This window comes from Vigna unguiculata, chromosome 1 (assembly GCF_037176805.1).
Source record: "Vigna unguiculata cultivar grain cowpea cultivar isolate G323 ecotype 2 chromosome 1, ASM3717680v1, whole genome shotgun sequence".
In the NCBI taxonomy this organism is placed as follows: Eukaryota; Viridiplantae; Streptophyta; class Magnoliopsida; order Fabales; family Fabaceae; genus Vigna; species Vigna unguiculata.
In genome coordinates, this window is record NC_140792.1 from 38,528,134 (window position 1) to 38,547,709 (window position 19,576).

General features: G+C 33.5%; 2 protein-coding genes across 6 annotated transcripts; both read left to right on the forward strand.

Annotated features, from left to right (window-relative positions):
• Nucleotides 1–2,337: 2,337 nt before the first annotated feature.
• On the forward strand, nt 2,338–7,118 carry LOC114187325 (splicing factor Prp18 family protein). Its single transcript, XM_028075548.2, has 2 exons — nt 2,338–3,260; nt 6,553–7,118. The coding sequence occupies exons 1-2, from the start codon at nt 2,442–2,444 to the stop codon at nt 6,964–6,966; spliced, it is 1,233 nt and encodes a 410-aa protein (XP_027931349.1). The 5' UTR covers nt 2,338–2,441; the 3' UTR covers nt 6,967–7,118.
• A 677-nt stretch (nt 7,119–7,795) lies between these two features.
• LOC114186183 (RNI-like superfamily protein) lies at nt 7,796–15,129 on the forward strand. Of its 5 annotated transcripts, none has more exons than XM_085672460.1 (13): nt 7,796–8,261; nt 9,008–9,183; nt 9,669–9,866; nt 9,950–10,060; nt 11,921–12,006; nt 12,081–12,202; nt 12,849–12,913; nt 13,005–13,077; nt 13,154–13,216; nt 13,314–13,378; nt 13,474–13,551; nt 13,649–13,934; nt 14,503–15,129. In XM_085672460.1, the coding sequence occupies exons 1-12, from the start codon at nt 7,914–7,916 to the stop codon at nt 13,689–13,691; spliced, it is 1,428 nt and encodes a 475-aa protein (XP_085528586.1). In that variant the 5' UTR covers nt 7,796–7,913; the 3' UTR covers nt 13,692–13,934; nt 14,503–15,129. The 5 variants fall into 5 exon arrangements, with proteins under 5 accessions (XP_085528586.1, XP_085528588.1, XP_027930039.2 ...); XM_085672462.1 differs by having other exon boundaries at nt 13,649–13,933; nt 14,497–15,129; XM_028074238.2 differs by having other exon boundaries at nt 7,799–8,261; nt 13,674–13,934; nt 14,450–15,129.
• The last annotated feature ends 4,447 nt before the right edge of the window (nt 15,130–19,576 follow it).

Below are 19,576 nucleotides of genomic sequence, written 5' to 3' on the forward strand. Positions count from 1 at the left end.
AAATTGTGTAACCAGAAAATTAAGTGTGGGGAAGATATAAGAAGCAACTTGTGATTTTTAATAACAGACTTTAATGTGATTAGGAATAACAAAGAAAAAGAAATTTGTTAATAATAATGGGAGTAACAATAGAAGGGAAATCAAAGCTTTAATGAGTTCATCAATAAGATGGAAGTCATAAATATACCCATGGTAGGTAAAAGTATAATTGGTATAAAACAAACAGGTTAGCAAATAGTAGAATAGAAAGAATATTAGTCTCAAGAGATTGGGAGAAAAAAAAGGCTTGAATGCAAAACAATATGTTTTGGACACGTCTATATGAAATCACTATGCTTATTATTAACATCGATAAAAATATATTTGGGACATAAATCTTTTAGAACCTTCGATGTGTGGCAAAATCACAATGCCTTTGACGAGTTTGTTAAGAAATCGTGGGTTTCATATAATTTAGATAGAATGGGTTTTTTCTAGTTTAAAGAAAGATTAAAAGACTAAAACATAACCTAAAAGTATGGAACAAAAACATTTATGGCAACATAAATAAGGAGAAGCAAAGGTTGGTAGCAAAAATGAGTCGATATGACACAGTGGATGAGGATGAACGAATAGATGATGAATAAAAGAAGGAAAGATCTCAACATTTTGCTTATCTTAAAAGACTATTGTTTATACTAGAATTCTTACGAAACAAAAATAAAAATTTAAATGGTTGAAGTTAGGAGAAACAAATACTAGGTTATTTCCCTTATCAACAAATTGAAGGAAGTCGAAGAATTTTACTAAAGGTATGACAATTCAAAAAGAATTGTGTGAGGAACCAGGGGTGGCTAAAGAAAAGATAATGACATACTTTGCGGAAAAACGTAAGGATAAAACATTATATCAAATACACACTGGTAATGTTAAATACTACCAAATTAATGAACAAGATGATTTGGAATTAACTAAAGAGTTTACCGAAGAGGAAGTTAAGAGGATTGTGAGAGCAGTAAAAGCCCAGTTCCAAATGGTTCTAATTTCATTTTTATAAATAAATTTTGGAAAATAATTAAAGTAGACATGTAAAAGCCATTAATGAATTTCATGTCTGGAATATGGCCAAGGGGAGGTAATGCATCTTTTTTAACCCTATTAAAAAATGTGAAAATCCACAAAATTTGGGAGAGTATGTACCTATCCCCTTAGTTTAGTGTATGTATAAGATAATATCCAAAACATTATCTTTAAGGTTGAAAAGGGTCTTACATAATCTTATAGACTTCTCCCAATCTGCATTTTAGGAAGGTAGAGGTATGCTTGATAGTGTGATAGTCGCAAATGAGACCATAACTAAATTCAAAAGAAAAAGTAACAGGTGTATAATAATGATCCATTTGTCTACTTATACAGAATGTGGTCTACAATTTTGATTTGTGTTATAACTTGTATGCTTTGTGGTCTTCATTTCTTTACATGTTCTAAGTTTAAGAAATTCTCTAGCATATTTGGTACGATGAATGTCAATATGATCCTTAGTTTGTTTAATTTGCAAATTAAGAAAAAAACTTAATCGTCCAGTGATACTAATTTCAAATTCACGCTTCATAATACTAGAAAAATCTTTATATAATTATTCATTCTTAGCATCAAGATTATATACCTACATATATTTGTACTAAAATGAAGTCATCTTTCCCGATATATCCATTTTTAAATGCACTATTGATATACATTTGATAAAGTTTAATGTTACTAAATGTTGCAAATGATAACAATATGTGAATGACTTATAATTTAGAAATAGGTGTATCGTAGTCTATACCTTTTTGTTGTGAATAACCTTTAGATATTAGCTTGTGCTTGTTTCTGACAACCTTACCTTGTTTGTGTACATCCACCTGGCCTTATAGCCCTTTTGCTTTTGGGTGAACTCTTCAAGGTTTGAATTTCATTTCTTTTTAATTGGTATAGCTCCTCTTTCATTACTTTAAAACTTTCATCTTCAAAAACTTCATCCAGGATTTTAGGTTCTTGATGAGTTACTGTTCTTACTTTAGTGTTCTTTTCTAAATCTTTTAATAATATTGAATATAATAAAATACTTATTATAAAATATTTTAAGACATAATAATAAATCATTATATCATCTTAATATTTTAAAAACATTATATATTTTAAAAATATTATAAAATATGATAATAAATGATTATATCATAAAATATCACTTATAAATATGTTAAAGATATTTTATAATATTTTTAAAATATAACAAAATACTTTAAGAATATTTCGTAATATATCAAGAATATAATACAATTTTCCAATCTTTAAATTTTACTCCGGAAACGGCTGCATTAAAATTCGTCGGGGTTATCCTGTAAGGGTTTTTAGTTTTAATCCGAAGGACTGAATTGAAATCACCATACTCTCCACCACCGCGTCGTCGCAAACCCTAGATGGATCTTCTGAAGCAAGAGCTTCTAAAGAAGCGTCAATCTCTGGCGCAAGACACCGGCGGCAAGAGATTCTTCAAGCGCTCCGAGATACAACAGAAGGAAATCCAAAAACTCCGCGAGCAAGAGAAGCGCGAATTGGAAGCCAAGTCGCAAAAGCGCCACGCAACGTCCTCCGACCCCGCTACCGCCGCCCCCACCTCCTCGAACACCGCCTCCGCCTCATCCTCCTCTGCCGTCGCTGCCGCCTCCACCTCCCTTACTGACGAACAAAACATCGACAACCTCGTCCTCCCGAAACCCGAGGTCATCCGCCGCCTCCGCTTCCTGAAGCAGCCAATCACGCTCTTCGGGGAGGACGACGATGCCAGGCTGGACCGCCTGAAGCACGTTCTCAAGGCCGGCGTGTTTGAGGTGGACAGCGACATGACCGAGGGGCAGACCAACGACTTCCTGCGCGACATTGCTGAGCTGCGGAAGCGCCAGAAGACCGGGATCATTGGCGAGAGGAAGCGACAGAAGCCCGACGACGGTGCCACTGAGGACCGAGAGGGTGGAGGTGGCGACGACGACTTGAGCGAGGGAGGCTCTAGCGGCGCCGATGCCGATAAAGATTTGAAGCGTATGAAGGCGAATTTCGAGGAGCTGTGCGATGAGGATAAGATTCTGGTGTTTTTCAAGAAGCTCCTGAACGAGTGGAAGCAGGAGTTGCACGAGAAGCCTGAGTCGGAGAAGCGCACGGCTAAGGGGAAATCCATGGTTGCTACGTTTAAGCAGTGTGCGCGTTACTTGAATCCGCTGTTCAAGTTTTGTAGGAAGAAGGTGAGTTTCCTCTCCTCATGGCTTTTGTATGCTTTGGATTTTGTTGATTGGTTATCCTTGTGTAATTTGTCATGGCTTTGTGATTGGATGATGTTGTTAACTGTTAAATGTTTGAGAGAATAACTCCACTAAATAGAACTTTCTGAAGTATAATTTCAATGAAGAGAGACGGAAAGTAAGCTCTTGTCATCATGTCTTCAGTGAAGTATATACATGTAACCTAGGTGTATGCGAGAGCATGGTGGTATTATCTATTCTGCTATGATTTTGTATTAGTAGGACCGTATGACTGGTAGTAGTGTAATGCTATTCTGAGGGTATGTATGTGATTCTGCACAGTAGCAGTTGCGCTACAATGGAGTAGTGGCCCTAGGCTGCTAAAGGATTCAAATAATGGCTCAAATAGCATCTTTTTGTGAGCTATGTTTTGGTGCTACCTTGGTATAAGTTTCAAAACCCCAATTTGTACTCTGAAACAATGTTAAGATTTTATTTTGGGTAAAATTCTGATTTCTCCCCTATTTTCTATTGTTTTTTTAGCTCTAGAAACATAATAGGATTTGCCACCCTTCTTCCTTGATCGTTCCACTCTTTTTCTTAATTGGGTTCAGTACCTAATTCATCATCACAAAATTGACTTGTAAGATATCGTAAGATATGGACGGTACAAACATTATAAGCACAAGTTAGATCATGCTTACTGTCTATTAGGGATATCAACCCCTTTAGGCTGCAATTAGACTGGCGAGGAGTAACTGCAGTTAAGTTTGCTCGTGTAACAGTTGCCTTGCCTCTGTTTGAATTCTTTCTCTCACATCTTACAGAGCGTTTTTTTTTTTTTTTCCAGCATTCCATTCTTTCTATTTTCTTTAGATTTCATTAGAGCTATCAAAATAGGTTGTTATCAAAATAGGTTGGAACCCACGAGTCAACCCAGCCCACCACGGGTTCGGGCCGGGTTGGGTTGAAATTTTTTTACAAATTTCAATATGGGTTTATTTTTGGCCCGGTCCATCTAGAACCCGGCTCACCCGAATTGAATCTGTGGTGAGCCGGGTTAGTGAGCCAACCTGCAAATAAAGGGTCACACAAGTGTTTTTTGTTAAGTTGATCTTTGCATTTGGGTCAGGTTGGATTGTTTTTTAACCAACACAATTAATTTGTACTTTTGTGATTTTGGTTTGTATTTGGATTGTATTGAAGTTTATATAGATTTTAATAGAATTATGATTTAGTTTTGACTGAAAAAAATAAAAAAATTGTATTTTTTTAATTAAGTGAGTCTATGAGTCAACTCGTTTAACCTATCAACCCGTGGTGGGCTGGGTCAGGTTCGATTTTTTGTTTGCTCGTTAATAAGTGAGGCGGATTAGGTTGGCTCATTAAGTGATCAACCCATGGTGGGTTGAGCCGGGTTATCCGTTTTGACAACTCTAGATTTCATACTTCATACACCGTTAATTTTGAACTAATTAGTTATGTTCTTTGTCTACCAATTTAATTTAATTTCACCATCTTCTTTCGTTTTCTGGACATCATCATATTACTGTCCAGCATAATAGTTTTGCAGATATCGTGATGAATATGCCTGCCTATGGTGCTAAGCAATGCTAATAAATATAGTTCATTACTTCTTGGAATTGACAAATCCTTTATGTATCAATTATAAGCATGTTTGAAAAGCATTTTTTAAGGAAATAGTCTATAATTTTTCCTCAAAAGTATTTTTCAAAGAAGCTCCCAAGAGAAAGATTTATTTCCCCCAAAATAATCAGATCCAAACATTCTCGTAGGAGTAGTCTAACGGGCTTAATAGATTAATGTAGCCAACTTAAGGATGTTTTTTATTGTTGAAAACTTGAAATTGGGAGAGGTAATGTGGTGCAAAAATTGGTTGTGTAGGTGTAGTTCTTCATGCTGATCAGAAATGTTATCGAACCTGCATATCAGTTTATTATCTCACGCCTCCCTCTTCTCTCAGCAATCACGTTGTGAAACTTTTTCGGTCATAATTTAGCCAAACCTTTTAGCTTGATTAATAATATGGTTAATTCTGAAAAATATGATTTTGTGCTTAATCTCATTCATTGTATAGGATGATGCTCAATCTGATCCTAAAAATGATAAGTTGTCTAGTAAGTAACAGTGTACACGAGTCATAGACTTTTGGTTAGCAGCAGGGCGCAGAAACATCTTTAGATTAATGTATATAATATATAAGTAAGGGAAGAAATCTCAGCAAGATCACACGGTAAAAGTTCCCTGGATCTATTAGGAGGCATTTCCAACGTAATGTTCCCGGATCTATTAACTGGATACCGTTTGTGAAAATATTTTGGGCCTTTTTTCCAAAGGAATTACACGTTTTGAAGGATCTAAGAGTGCTCAAAATATTGGGCTCTACTGATTGCCAAAGTGGAGAACAAAGCTGGAAATCAATTTTATCAATTTTCATCCACTGTTGAATTTGATCTAGTGGTACTGAATTCCCATCTCCTAAATGATTATGGAAAACTTGGCCAAGGAACCAAATGCAAACCGAGATAAGTAGTTTTTTTATTTAATTTCTCTAAAGTTATGGAAGGGGTCTTGGAAAAAGAGGACATAGTCCTTGAAGACATGTTGAACAAGGTAGAGGCAGGAGCACAGTCCACGGAGAAAGAGCAAAAGGCAACCTAGGGTTGGTTTCAAGAGAGAGAAACGACAGTGGTGGAAGGTTAGTGACTAGAAATTCATATTTATAATAACTTGGGATACATAAGATACAATATATGAGAGGGAAGATTAGAAAATATGAAAAGATATATCAAGGAACTAGGTATATTATTAAACACACACCTTTACAATAAATTCTATTTAAGATTATTTATTCCAAGAGGCCCAAACAGAATTTCTGTTTGTCAGCATCCATCTTGGGGCTAACAAGTTTTGGGAGCAATATTGTTTGCCAATTTGCACAGTGCAAGTTTACAAAGCAAATTGACAGGGCAAGTGTGAGATATAATTGACTTTCACTTTCCAATGCTTGTGTCCTTTCTAGAAGGATATATATAGTAAGTGTCTCCTCTATAGGTTCTCCGTTGGACTAGAGAACCAAAGGATTTACTGAGCATGGCTATAACCGTTGAATATTTAGCATATACGTTCCTTTTCTTACTAGTACATACTGTTTAAGTAATGCATATTGATTGAGAAGTAATCATAGAATTTTATTGTTGATGAGGCATGTGTCAGTTTTGATTGTTTTCTGAAGTATTTAACTAATGGAATGTATGGTGTGTTCTATTTTCAGGTTCTTCCTGATGACATTCGACAGGCGCTGTTGGTGGTGGTTGAATGCTGTATGAAGCGAGATTATCTGGCAGCAATGGACCATTATATCAAGCTGGCCATCGGGAATGCACCCTGGCCTATTGGAGTCACTATGGTTGGTATTCATGAAAGATCTGCTCGTGAAAAGATCTACACTAACAGTGTTGCTCACATCATGAATGACGAGACCACTCGCAAGTACCTGCAATCCGTGAAGAGGTTAATGACATTTTGCCAACGGCGTTATCCGACATTGCCGTCTAAAGCAGTTGAGTTTAACAGTTTGGCAAATGGCAGTGATTTACAGTCACTTCTAGCAGAAGAGAGATTTAGTGGGGTCAACCAAACATCTGAGGAAAGGTTTAGGATAATGCCTGCTCCTAGAGACAGCTAGTTAATCCATGTTTGCTAAAACGACATATTCATATGATGTATACTATCTATATGTCCAATTGCTACTTTACTTCCTACAATCGGTGTGTTATGAAACATGTAAAAATTCAGATGTTAGTATTTCATTAAATCAGCGTTTTTTAACTGTCTCAACGACCATCGCGGTTGGGCTGCTTCGAGACTCGGTAGCGTTTTCTGGCTCTGCGGCTGAATCTATTTAATAAATATCTTTTATTTGTCTGAAAGATTAATTTATTTATATGGATAGTTATTCAGCAAAAGCAGAGACTCAATTATACAGTAGTATTGCATAGAATAATTAAACGTGTATTTTAGTTATTTCTTTTCGAGCAGCCAATTGGTTTTTGAGTAGCGGAAAAGAATGACGGAATCAATTTGGCGTTTGTATAATATTATAAACTTTCAAGTAGTGTCTTTTTTTAAACAGCTGTCAGGAAGCACAGAAGATTGTAGACGTAATAAAAAGAAAAAAATAATAGCACATTCACTTTTGTATAATGTGTACCTGTCAGAGTTTGATTAGGAGGTGCGTAACCAAGAATTTATTTTGATTGGGCATGGAAGTAAACAATGGGAGTGAAGTGACGTGGATTATATGTCATGTCGAAGGAGAGGAGGGTAAATAACAAAATAAAAAAAGGCTTGTCCGAGAAAGAACTAACAAAGGAGAGGAAAAGGTAATATAAGAAAAAAGAATTTAAAAATAATGGTTTTGAACAGATGGAGGGTTGTGAACCATGTGATGGTCCACGTGGCGCTAAGGCGACAGGCACCGGCACTGAAACGCATAGGATCTATCTGCGGTACATAGCCATAGGCACGGAATCAGAGAGGGTGAGGGTCGTGTGAATGTGAAGAAACCAAACCAAACCAAACCACTTACCACTCAGTCACTCACTCACTCACTCACTCTCGTCGGCCCTGGGTATGGATTCCGTTGTCCTTCACAGTGTGAGTGCGTCATCAGCGGCGTCGTCGTCGTCTACGCCCTCAATGGCGAAGCGTCCATGTCCGTCGCAAAACCCTAGAGTGGAGAACCTGAGCGATGTGGAGCGTCTTCTGGACGCGTTTCTCTCCCTCTCCGACCTCCCTTCTCTCGCCCTCGATCTCTCCTTCGAGAGGCTTCTCCAATCGGTCCCCTCCGACTCCGATCTTATCGATCGCGCTCTTAAAATGGGTTCTCTCCTCCTTGACGCCGCCAAACACTCCTCTCGGAAACGCGCTTCCAACCACAATTCCCTCGCCTGGCCCCTCCCTCCGGACCTCACCATCAAGGTCACTTTCGCTTCCCTTCCCTTCTTCCGGAGTTCCTTTTCCTTTTCTTTTTATTTCAGTATTAATGTAATCATGCTATGCTACACGTTAATGTTCCTACCGTTCCTCTGTTTCCCTTTTTGTTGATTTTTGTGTTACCTTCCGTGTCTGTATGCTTATTAATTAAGTTGGTAGATGTGTAGTTAAATAATGCTGATTTTCGTTATTTCGCCCCCTTTCTCGTAGGGAAGCTTTTTCTTTATATTATGTATGTGTAGTTAGAGTGGAAATGATTTTTGCTGAATATAATTGGATCCGAGTTTTCTGAGTATATGTATACGAGGACTATGCATAAAACGTACCTGCGGAGAAGCATGTAGCACGAGATTATGGACTGCAGTTGCATTTTGCACAAACGATGGCTGCACATGTTTGACCTGATTTATAGTATTTTTGAAGAACGGCCAAAATTTCAATTGTTATTGGAAACTAATCATTGTTTTGTTGGAAAGCCACTTTAATTTCGGTTACCCCTAACTCGTCATAGTTGTAGTCTGTTTGGGGGCTGGGAATTGCAGCATAATTGGGTAAGTATTAGTCCCATACTGAGAGATTGGCTTAAGGAGAGCTTATAAATTTTAGACAATCCTCATTTTACGAGCTGATTTATAGTGTTGAGTCCTAAGACTAATTTCTAAGAGTTTTTGAATGTGTCCATGAAGTAATTGGTAAGTTCTCTGTGTACTGATTTTGAGTCCCATACACAGGTGTTCTCAATGCTTGATACCCAGAGCCTGTGCTATGCATCAGCTACTTGTTCAATGTTTAGCAAATGTGCTAAAGATCCTCTGTGCTATACAAATCTTGATTTGACAACACTTGTTCCGAAGGTTAACAATGCAGTAGTTGCTACGATGATTCAGCGAGCTGGAAAGGCACTAAGGTTTGAAATGTCCTTTCCGTGCTATATATATTTTTTGCTCCGCATAAAACTTCATTTTACTGCCAACTGGTGGTTTTGGTGAATACTTTGTGATAGTGCAAAATGAATCGCCTACTGGGCCGATCATTTCCCTACTGTACTTCACCTTTGCTCATATTGGTAAAAGGAAAAAAAGAAAAGAAAAGGAAAGGGTAGGGCGGCTATTTTGTTGCATATTGATTATTTGTTTGGTTGGTCTGTCTCATCTGGTTTGGTGCTTACATTTCATTAATGACTCTCATATTTTTTCAGCTCCTATTTGAATTTGTGCAACTAATTTCATCATTTTAAGTGAATTTAACCATGTAAACTTTGTTGGCTTTCAACCATAAAGCATAACCGTTCTCATTATTTTACCTTATGTTAACTTCTTGGTCCTGCATTACACTGTGATCTATCTTTTCTTGCGTTATTATATTCTCACATATTATAATTCTGTTAATAAGGTCTCTTAAGCTTGGTGTTGTCCCTGGCGCTACTACTTCACTTGGATCTTGTCCACCATTTGTTTGTACCATAAGAAATGCTATTGTAGAAGTATCAAACTTTTCATGGAATGATAAGAGATCTCGACAAGGGAGGGAGTCATCCATTCTAACAAGGTGTTGCTTAAGCCCTTTAAGTGGTGATGGTGGTGCCCCAGGGTATTTTTCTTTTCTGGACTTATTAAGTATCCAGTGTGTTCAGGTGATATGTTTTATATGGGCTCTTATATTTGTTTTTGTAGGGCTCTTTTAAGAAAGTTACACTTGTATAATATTGAGAGAATGGATAATGCATCCCTTGGTGCAGCATTGTCTGCATGCCCATCTCTCCTTGATTTGGAAATTGTTGGGCTGTAAGTCTATTTCCTTCAACTCTTGATCTTTCCCTTCTTTTTGTTATAAGCATTTTCTCACTGCTGGTGGATGATGCATATGAGAATGTTATTGGTTAAAATGTGTTAAACATGAAGAAAATGGATCTCTTTTTCTGTGATCAGTGCACTTCCTTATAATCTACTGTATGTACTATTTTAGATTCCATCTGCGATCTGCCATATTCAGGTTGGGTATTCTGGTTGAATTTGACCAGGAGTAGAACAAAAAATGATTAGAAGACAGTGAGACAGACTTTCAGTAGACCTTTGAAGTGACCTATAGGTAGATAGTGATACATTATGAAGAATTCTTATGTAGGTCATGTTGTACGAGCAACTCATCTTCCACACCAGCAGTGTGTCACAAGTTCAAAAAATCCTTAGGTTTTGTCTGCATTTGCCAATTGTCTGTCAATACTTTGGGCAATGGCAGAGGACTATATGAGCCTGATACAGCCCTGTTCAACAAAATGAGATGAAATAGAGGATCGTGTGACATGGTCCATTGAATCTTGGACTGCTTTTCTCTTTCTTTGACAGTGCAATATTATGCCGTGCAGAGCTTGATGTTATCCTTGTAGCAGTGTAGTGCAACATTAATTTGGTGTTAATTATGTTTCAATTCATCCAAAATTGTGTCCCTTGTAGTAGAGTCTAGTGAGCTGGTATACATGTCCATGTTTGAGGGGAATGTGCTCCCTATAAAAAGCAAGGCATGTTTTCTTCCATACAAATCTCTAAAGGGCGTCATTTGTGTTTAACCTACATTCATTCCAACTGAATGATTGTGGCCACTGCTTATACGTTTGTGACATACCTCAAAAATCCAAACCTCTATTTACCACCTTGTGGAGGCTAAGTAAGAATAGCTGTTCTTGAGTTTAGTTCCAACTCGTTTGAATAACTTTGAAAATAGAAGGGCCTGAGCAAGATTTGGTCCATCCCTGTTTGATATAATGGAACTAGAGAACACTTGGTACTTTACTATTTCAAATATAAAAATCTGGGTTTCTCCTTAGATGAGAAACGATGACCTAAAGCCAAAACTGCATGGAGATGTCACTCTACATTTGGGTCTGAATAGGCAACGGTGCAGGAGACCAGTGGGGTACTGATTTTGATTCTTATTTCTCTTGTGTACTTCACATTTTACTATGAACTGCTGGAATCTTTCTTCACTCCTTCCCAATAAACCACCCCAGATATTCTCCTACACGTTTTGTTTGGCCTATCATATTACTTGCCATGAGAGCACTTACAAATATCTAGTCCTACAAGATTTCCAGTCCTTGCAGTGATGGAGTGAGTGTATTAGAGATCCACATCAACTAGAGATGTGGCCAAATTATAGTGTATAAATGGGACAAATCTCACCTTGCAAGCTGATTTTGTAAAGTTGAATTAGGTCTAAATCTATTTTTTAAGAATGTCTTTTCAAAGCCTTGTTGTGCCTCCAAACCAATTAAAATTTCAATTTTTTTTCCAACAATTATGTAAAGGAATTATTCTGTATTACTTCTAGAGTCCCATAACTTCTTATCAATTTTCTGTATTACTCCTAGAGTCCCAACAATCACATGAACCTGAAAGTTGTTAAACATGAAGATTATGGGACTGAAATTTAAATTCTTATGATCTGGAACATGAAATATATTAAATTCCATATGCCATGTTAAGATGGGAATACTTTCTGCTGTAATATGAACATGTGATAAGCATTTAATGTGTATTCTGTCTTTTTTTACTAATTTGTTTTATTTAAAAGAGAAGGTCATTTCTATATATATAGTGTTTGTTGATGATCCATTTCTTTCTTTTTTTTTTTTCCTGACATGCTAGCCATGTTGAGCTGAGGCAAACATTAATGTCAGTAAGTGCAAACTGCCACTTGATAGAGCGCTTGTTTTTCGAGTCTTCTAAAACAGGTAACTTACTTTCTGAGCTATATGTTACCTTTTACGACTTTCTATATCTCTACTTATCTCTTTTTGATTTTCAGGTAGAGATGACAGCTTGAAAGCACAAACCTGTTTTGAGCTAGTAAACAATTGTCCTCATCTAACTTCTTTATCCCTTAGAGGGTTTAAGCTACATGATTGCAAAGTTCGTGTATTGGTTAAGGTATGTTTTCATGAAAGTTGCAATTTTCAATGTACTAAGTTTCAAGTTCTTAATTTTAGCATATTTTACACTGTGCAGTGTGTCCCCATTTGCTCTTGTCAATCCAGTAAATTTTTTATTAATTTATTCATTAAAAGATTCATGTTTAACTCTATCTTTTGTATATTCAATTTCTGCATTTTACTTTAGTTGGAAATTGTAGACTTGACTTTTTTTTGTTTGCACTTTTTACACCCAAAAGCTATCTTGTGCTGAATTTAGAGGTAATTTTGTGAACTTTTGCAGCCTGTAACTTGTCTTTTATCATGGAGCGTTGAGTATATATTGATGTTTTACAATGTATGAGCTTTAAGTCTATTTATTTCATTGTGATTATCAATTACTGGTGAGCAAATTTGGTTTTCTGAATAATAATTTTGCAATATTATGCGCTACATATTGGTGGTCATTTTTATACCTATAGGGAAAAATGGTGGCGGTATTATATTAATATTTTATTGATGTGTGATTCGAAGCTACCATTTTGTTTTTGAAGTTTGGACGATTAATTTTAAATTAGATAACATTATCCTAACTTTTCCTTTTCATGGAAGTTAAAGAAAAGCTGCATGTTGTCAGAGTTATTAATTCTAAACTGAATGTGCAGGGATTTAGGAAATTGAAGTATGTTGACTTTTCAACGTCTTATTCAATCACTGGTAACTTCTTAAGGTCAGTTGTATCTAACAAGGCTTTTCTAGAGCCTGTTACATTCTGTCCGTCTAGTAGAATGATTAAAAGTACTAAAACCTTTATTTTTCAGAAACCTTGGAAGCTGCAATGGGGGAAATTTTCTTGAGGTCTTAATTTTAAGGGATTGCATGCATCTCAAAGAGGTAATGTCTGTAATACTTTTCTACCTTTTCTCTTTTAACTCAGATGCCTCGGAAACATTAATACTTCTATGTGCAGATGGAAGTCGCGAGGCTGTTGACTGCAATTCTTGCTGGAGATTTCAAATTTCTTGTACATCTTGTGGGTATATAGAAATATGTTTTTAGCTTATAAAATAAGAGTGATGTTTCAGCTTGACTCAATTTTGATTCGTGTTGTCACATTTACATTTAAACAGGATATATCCAATAGGGAAGGTTTAGCATCTGAGGCTGATTGGTATCACAGGTGCTACAACTCTAGGTAATGGTTAGCACATGAGTTCCTTGAATTACTTTGACCTTTTCAATGACACTTTTTATTCTTTATTTATTTACAAATTTGGGGTTGCGTTCCAGTATTATGCCTATAAAACAGGTTTTGGAAACGAGACCTGATATGTGTGTGGTGGCTGAATATCCATCAGCAGAAGGAAGGTTAGATAGTTTTCAGTTTAAGTATTTTTGGATTCTGGTGCCCTTAATTTATTACAGGTGGAGGGATTTTTTTATTTCATTCTATAACCGGCACCAGTTTTTGTTTTCTGATCGTTCCGCAGTTATATGGAGACATTTGATGCTGATATGAATAGTGAGATAAGTCTGCCCTCACAATTGAGTAGCCACACGTCAGATGGATCAATTTTTATGAGTACATCTGAAAGCAGCTACAATAGTGATCAGGGAAGTGGCAATGAGGATGGTCAAGATGCCAACTACGTGATATACGAGGAAAGCTCAGATGAGATTGACTTTTTGTCCCTCTAGGGAATCCTCATTGTGAGGCATCATTCAAGAAGGACAACAATCTGGTGAACTTGGTACTCTCTCTCTCTCTCTCTCTCTCTCTCTGTGTGTGTCTCTCTCTGTGGATGTGCTAGCACCCCGTGTGTGTTGGCATGGTGGGTGAGTTACTGGTGGATTTCTAATGCATAAAGGCAAACGTTACAGGTGCCTTGAGGACATTGTTTCAGAAAACAAACTAGATAGTATTCATTGATATATGATGAATACAAAAATTGTTTCATTCTTGTTTTTTGAAGGAATTTGAAATATTTAACTGGGGGTTCCTTCCGGTGCTTTACCTTTTAGCAGAAGCACATACAAGGGTAGATTAGTTTGCTTTTATGTTTTGACATTCCACAACTATGCACAAGAATGATGTTGGTAATTGTCACGTGACAAGTTTTGTTGTCTAGGACTAGTATTCCCAGGAAATTTTTACATACCTAATAATTTGTCTACAAAAAGGTTTGTTGCAATTTTATGCTTGGAAGTTAGTGCCCGTTGTTTGTTTTCCTTCTAAATTCAATTTTTGTTGGATCCATTTCATTAGCTTTGTCCGCCTCTGGGCGTTTCCTAACATTGGGATTTGAATTTACGGACTAGGGGAGCTGTGGGGAAGAACGATGCCACAGGATGGGTGTCAACGACGGATCTGGATTTTTCAGCTTTCAACTTGTCCTTCTCCTAATTGATGTTCTTCATTGTGGAATTTTCAATCTGGAGGACAATTGGAGGCTGGTTGTTGTTTTAAAGTTGGCATTTGTTTCCATATTTGCAATATTGTCAATATATTGCTGCTTCATCGCGCAGGCTTCCCAAAAAAAGAGGTTATTTTTCCTCGGCATCAATCCATGTAGTGATGGAATTTATTTTTGGTGCTAATGTAGAAGAGGTCTCCAATTATGTATTTTGTACCCCTTTTAGTTAATATACGCAAATAAAATTAAGTAAACACATCTTTGTTTACTTTCTAATAGTAATCGGTAATAGGAGATGGGCAGGTCATGGATCACTCTATCATGAATGAACATGGCCAGTTGATCAAACACATCCTATTCACGAGAGGTGACATCCCTGAAAAAATGTATAACTCGCACGCATTTCGTGCACTACACAAATTATGGAATTGTTGTAATATTCTTCCCTGCCCACTCCTAAAGATGACAAAATTATATACCTGAGGGGCAAATATTTAATGTAATTTAAAGATCTCCGATCCCGACTTTGGAATTCTTCGTGTTGCAATATTTTGGCTTGGCGGGAGATGATTGAACCGTTTTGGGTATCTACAAAACATGGAGTAATTCTTAGTCGAGTTTGTTTTACATTTCGAACTTGTCTTTTGCTTTCTGCACCTACATAATTACTAACAGCTTTCCTACTATATTTGAAATGACCACTTTAGTCTTCGTGCTATATTTCCATGGTGATTGATTTCTGGATTGCTTATTTTAGTACTCATTTTCTACTAAGAGAAGAGAGTGATGATTATTTCTGCAAAATGTAGCTCCTAGATTTCTTTTATTATGTTGACAAAAACTATTTTTCCTCAAAATCATGCAATCACAATAAATATGATAACACTATTTGTTATTTTCTGTTGCTAATAAATCAATCAGAAAATTACAACATTTTCTATTGATAAAATGTATAACAACATTTGTTATTTTCGGACACGAACAGATCAATAAAAAAAGCGTAATAGGTTCTATTTTTAAATATATAATAATATTTTTTTATTTGTTAACAGAAAATCATAATATCATAATAACATTTGTAACATTTGTTATTTTCTATTTCTAAGAAATCAATTAGAAAATTTCAATATTTTAAAATAAATATAACAATATTTGTTATTTTTTTATTGTTAATATATAATAAATCTTCCAACAAGAAAAATCTGTATTATTAATAATATTTTATGTTCTAGTAAATAATATCATAATATTTTATTAAAAATTAATAATTTATTTGATTACATTAAGTGTACTAATTTAATAAAATATTTTTTTTTAATAAAGACTAGCGTATACACAGACGTGATATCGCGTATGTGTGTATGATTTTTTAAATATGCGTGATATTATATCAGTAGATAATAATATTGTAATATTTTTAAGTTAATGTTTAAATTAAAATTATATTTATTAAAAATAAAGTGAAATATATGATAACAGATGAAAAAATAACTATTAATAAATAAAGACGAAGAGAAAAAACAAAAAACATTCGATTTTATAAAAATTTGTAAAAATAATGGTCAATTTTTAAAAATTTATTATATTTAAAGAATAAAATTAATATTTTGAATTGTGACCATAAAAAGAAAAATCCCTTTATATATATTATTATAGATTATAGATTAGCATATTCATTTGTACGTGAATCTTCAGACTTAAAACTAAGTTGGTGATGTGGCATATAATAATACTTCTCAACGTCTGAATATCATGAAGTAATATTTATTTTACTTTCAACAATCATAAGAAAAAAAAAACAATATTTCTTTCATTCTTTGCATCTCTGAATTAGTTCTAGAGTATATTACAAATGTCAACTTCAAATAATTTAACTTATCATGAGCAATTAAATACAATATTTCTTCTTCCTTTATTAATTTATCATCAGCAGTGTTTTCTTATTATTATAAAACTTAAACTCATTACCTACCGTTGATAAATTTTTTTAGTAATCATTAATATCATAAGCGTATAATTATATCCAATGTTTATAAAAATATCCAATATTCATATAAGTGCTCTATAATATTATATGTTTGTATTAGAATATCTATTAAATATAGGTTATTATTAAAATAAGTATTGTAGCTAGCAATTCTATTAGAAAATTATTTTATGTTGTTTATGCGTTGTTGATATTAGTATTTTTTTTTTCTCATATTTTCTGTATTCATATCAAACAATTTTCTCGTTTTGTTGATTATAAGGAGTACTTGGTTTGCAAACTGGATATGTCATTTCATAATATCAAGCAATCTCTTTGTATTTGGTTTAAAAAATTTAGTCGCATTGATCAAATTTGTAAAATGAAATGTAACGAAACAAATCATTCAATTTTTTATTTTCATATCTCACTTGGAAAATGTGTTTACTTAGTTGTGTATGTTGATAATATAGTTATTATAAAAATAAGGTTAAAATACCTTTTTGTCCCAATTTTCGTCAATTTTGTTCAATTTGGTCCTTTTTTGCTAACACCGTTTAAATCATTAACGACCATGAACAGTGACTGCCACGTGTCACTCCGTGGTTTTTTTGATTTTTGATTTTTATTTTTTTTTGATTTTTTTAATATTTGTTAAAATGTATATTTGTCAAACTCATGAGTGTGCCACGTGTCACTTCATGGTTTTTTTGAATTTTTTATTTTATTTTATTTTTAAAGGTCCACATATCAATCCAGTAGTGTGTCACGTGTCAAAGTTAATGTTCTATATTCAATTTGGTCCCTATATTTGTTATTTTTGTTCAATTAGGTCCCAATTTTTGTTAACATTAACCAATTTGGTCCCTGTTGAAGATGTGACCAAATTTAATTTTTATATCAAAGTAATAATGATGTGAATTTTAATATATTATATAAAAATATTTAATAAAAATGTGAATTTTAATATAAAAATTAAATTTGGTTTTAATTTGGAGATGGACAAAATTGGTTAATGTTAACAAAAATTGGGACCTAATTGAACAAAAATAACAAATATAAGGACTAAATTGAATTTAGAACATTGACTTTGACACGTGGCATGCTACTGGGCTGACACGTGGACACTTAATTTTTTTTTTAAAAATGTAAAAAAAAAATTAAAAAAAATCAAAAAAACCACGAAGTGACACGTGGCATGCTCCAAGGTTGACACGTGCACATTTTTAAAAAATTAAAAAAAAATTAAAAAAAATTAAAAATATAAAAATAAAAATAAAAAAATTCAAAAAAACTACGAAGTGACACGTGGCAGTCACTGTTCATAGTCGTTAATGATTTAAACGGTGTTAGCAAAAAATGATGACCCAATTGAACAAAATTGAAAAAAATTAGGACCTATTTGAACATAAAACCAAAATTAGGACTTATTTAAAAAAACTTGACGAAAATTGGGATAAAAAGATATTTTAACCTAAAAATAATATCATTATAATCTTCCAACTAAAAGAACGTCTATGAAATCAATTTTATATGAAGGTAGAGAAATATGCTTTTTTATATGTTGAAAGAAAAGAGTATGACCGATGGCAAATCAATACATATAGTATTGTGGATCCAAATAAAAATTAATGACACATTAAAGTAAATCTCTCTAATATAAATTTCGAGAGATGTAGAAGACCTATCGGAAAACTTATTTTTCTCATTATTAATAAATCTTATTTATATTTTGTGGTGTTGTTAGTCAATTTATGTAAAATTATTGCATACATTATTGTAATGTTATCGTTTCCATTTTAAGATACTTAAAAAGGACTCTAGAATAAATATAAATAAAATACCAAAACTTTTGAATATTAGAATGCTCATTTGACAGGATTCTTATAGATATATGTTTGCTACAAGATATTGTGAGGAAATATTATTTTTTGAAAAAAAAATTGTGGTTATCTAAACTAACATTGTAATCGAATATAGAGTAATGACGTCGTTCACTTATGAACTTATATATGCAAACCAATTTCTTTAGGTTGTGTTCGCTTTAGAAAATAGATTTGGAGAGAGTGTGAAAATTGATTTGTGTAAATTTGAGTGGATGAATATGTGTGTTTTTTTGAGAGGATTTAGAAGGTAGAATGAGTGGATTTAGAGATGAATTTTGTGAAAGTTAACGAATGATTTGAGTGATGTGATAGATTAAATAAAAAATTATCATAAATAAAATTTAAAAATTACTAAAATACACTCTATAATAAAATTATATAAAATAATTCTTAAATTAATTAAAAATATTATATTTTAAAAACTATTATTTAATAAATTTTAATAAAAATAAATTATATTAAATTATTATTATTATTTTAATAATTACTATCACTTAAAACAATTATTAATATTATTACTATTAATTATTATATATATATATATATATATAATTTAATATATCAATATTATATATATATATATATATATATATATATATATTATATATGAATATTATTATTAATTATTATTATTAATAATTGATAATAATTGATAATAATTATATATATATATATATATATATATATATATATATATATATATATATATATATATATATATATATATATATATATATATATATATATATATATATATATATATATATATGGGTAAGAATTATATGGTTGACTTTGAATATAATAAGGTTATATGGGTAAATTTTTCATTAATCCTCTCAAATCTTCTTTGCAGTAAAGGAATGAATTTTTACCCTATATCGCAAATCCATGTGCGATAATCTTTCAAGACGAACACAAATTACTTTTGTAATCCGTCTTCGCAATTCGATGCATTGAAATGATTCACTTATGCGAACACATCCTTAAAAATTAAATATTATGCAAATGTATTATAACAAACAAATATTTCTCCACATTATTTCTAATTGAGTGTTTCATAAGAGAAGTAAACACTTAAAACCTTATTGTCATTTTATTCAATAATAATTGTTGATAAAAAAAAGTGT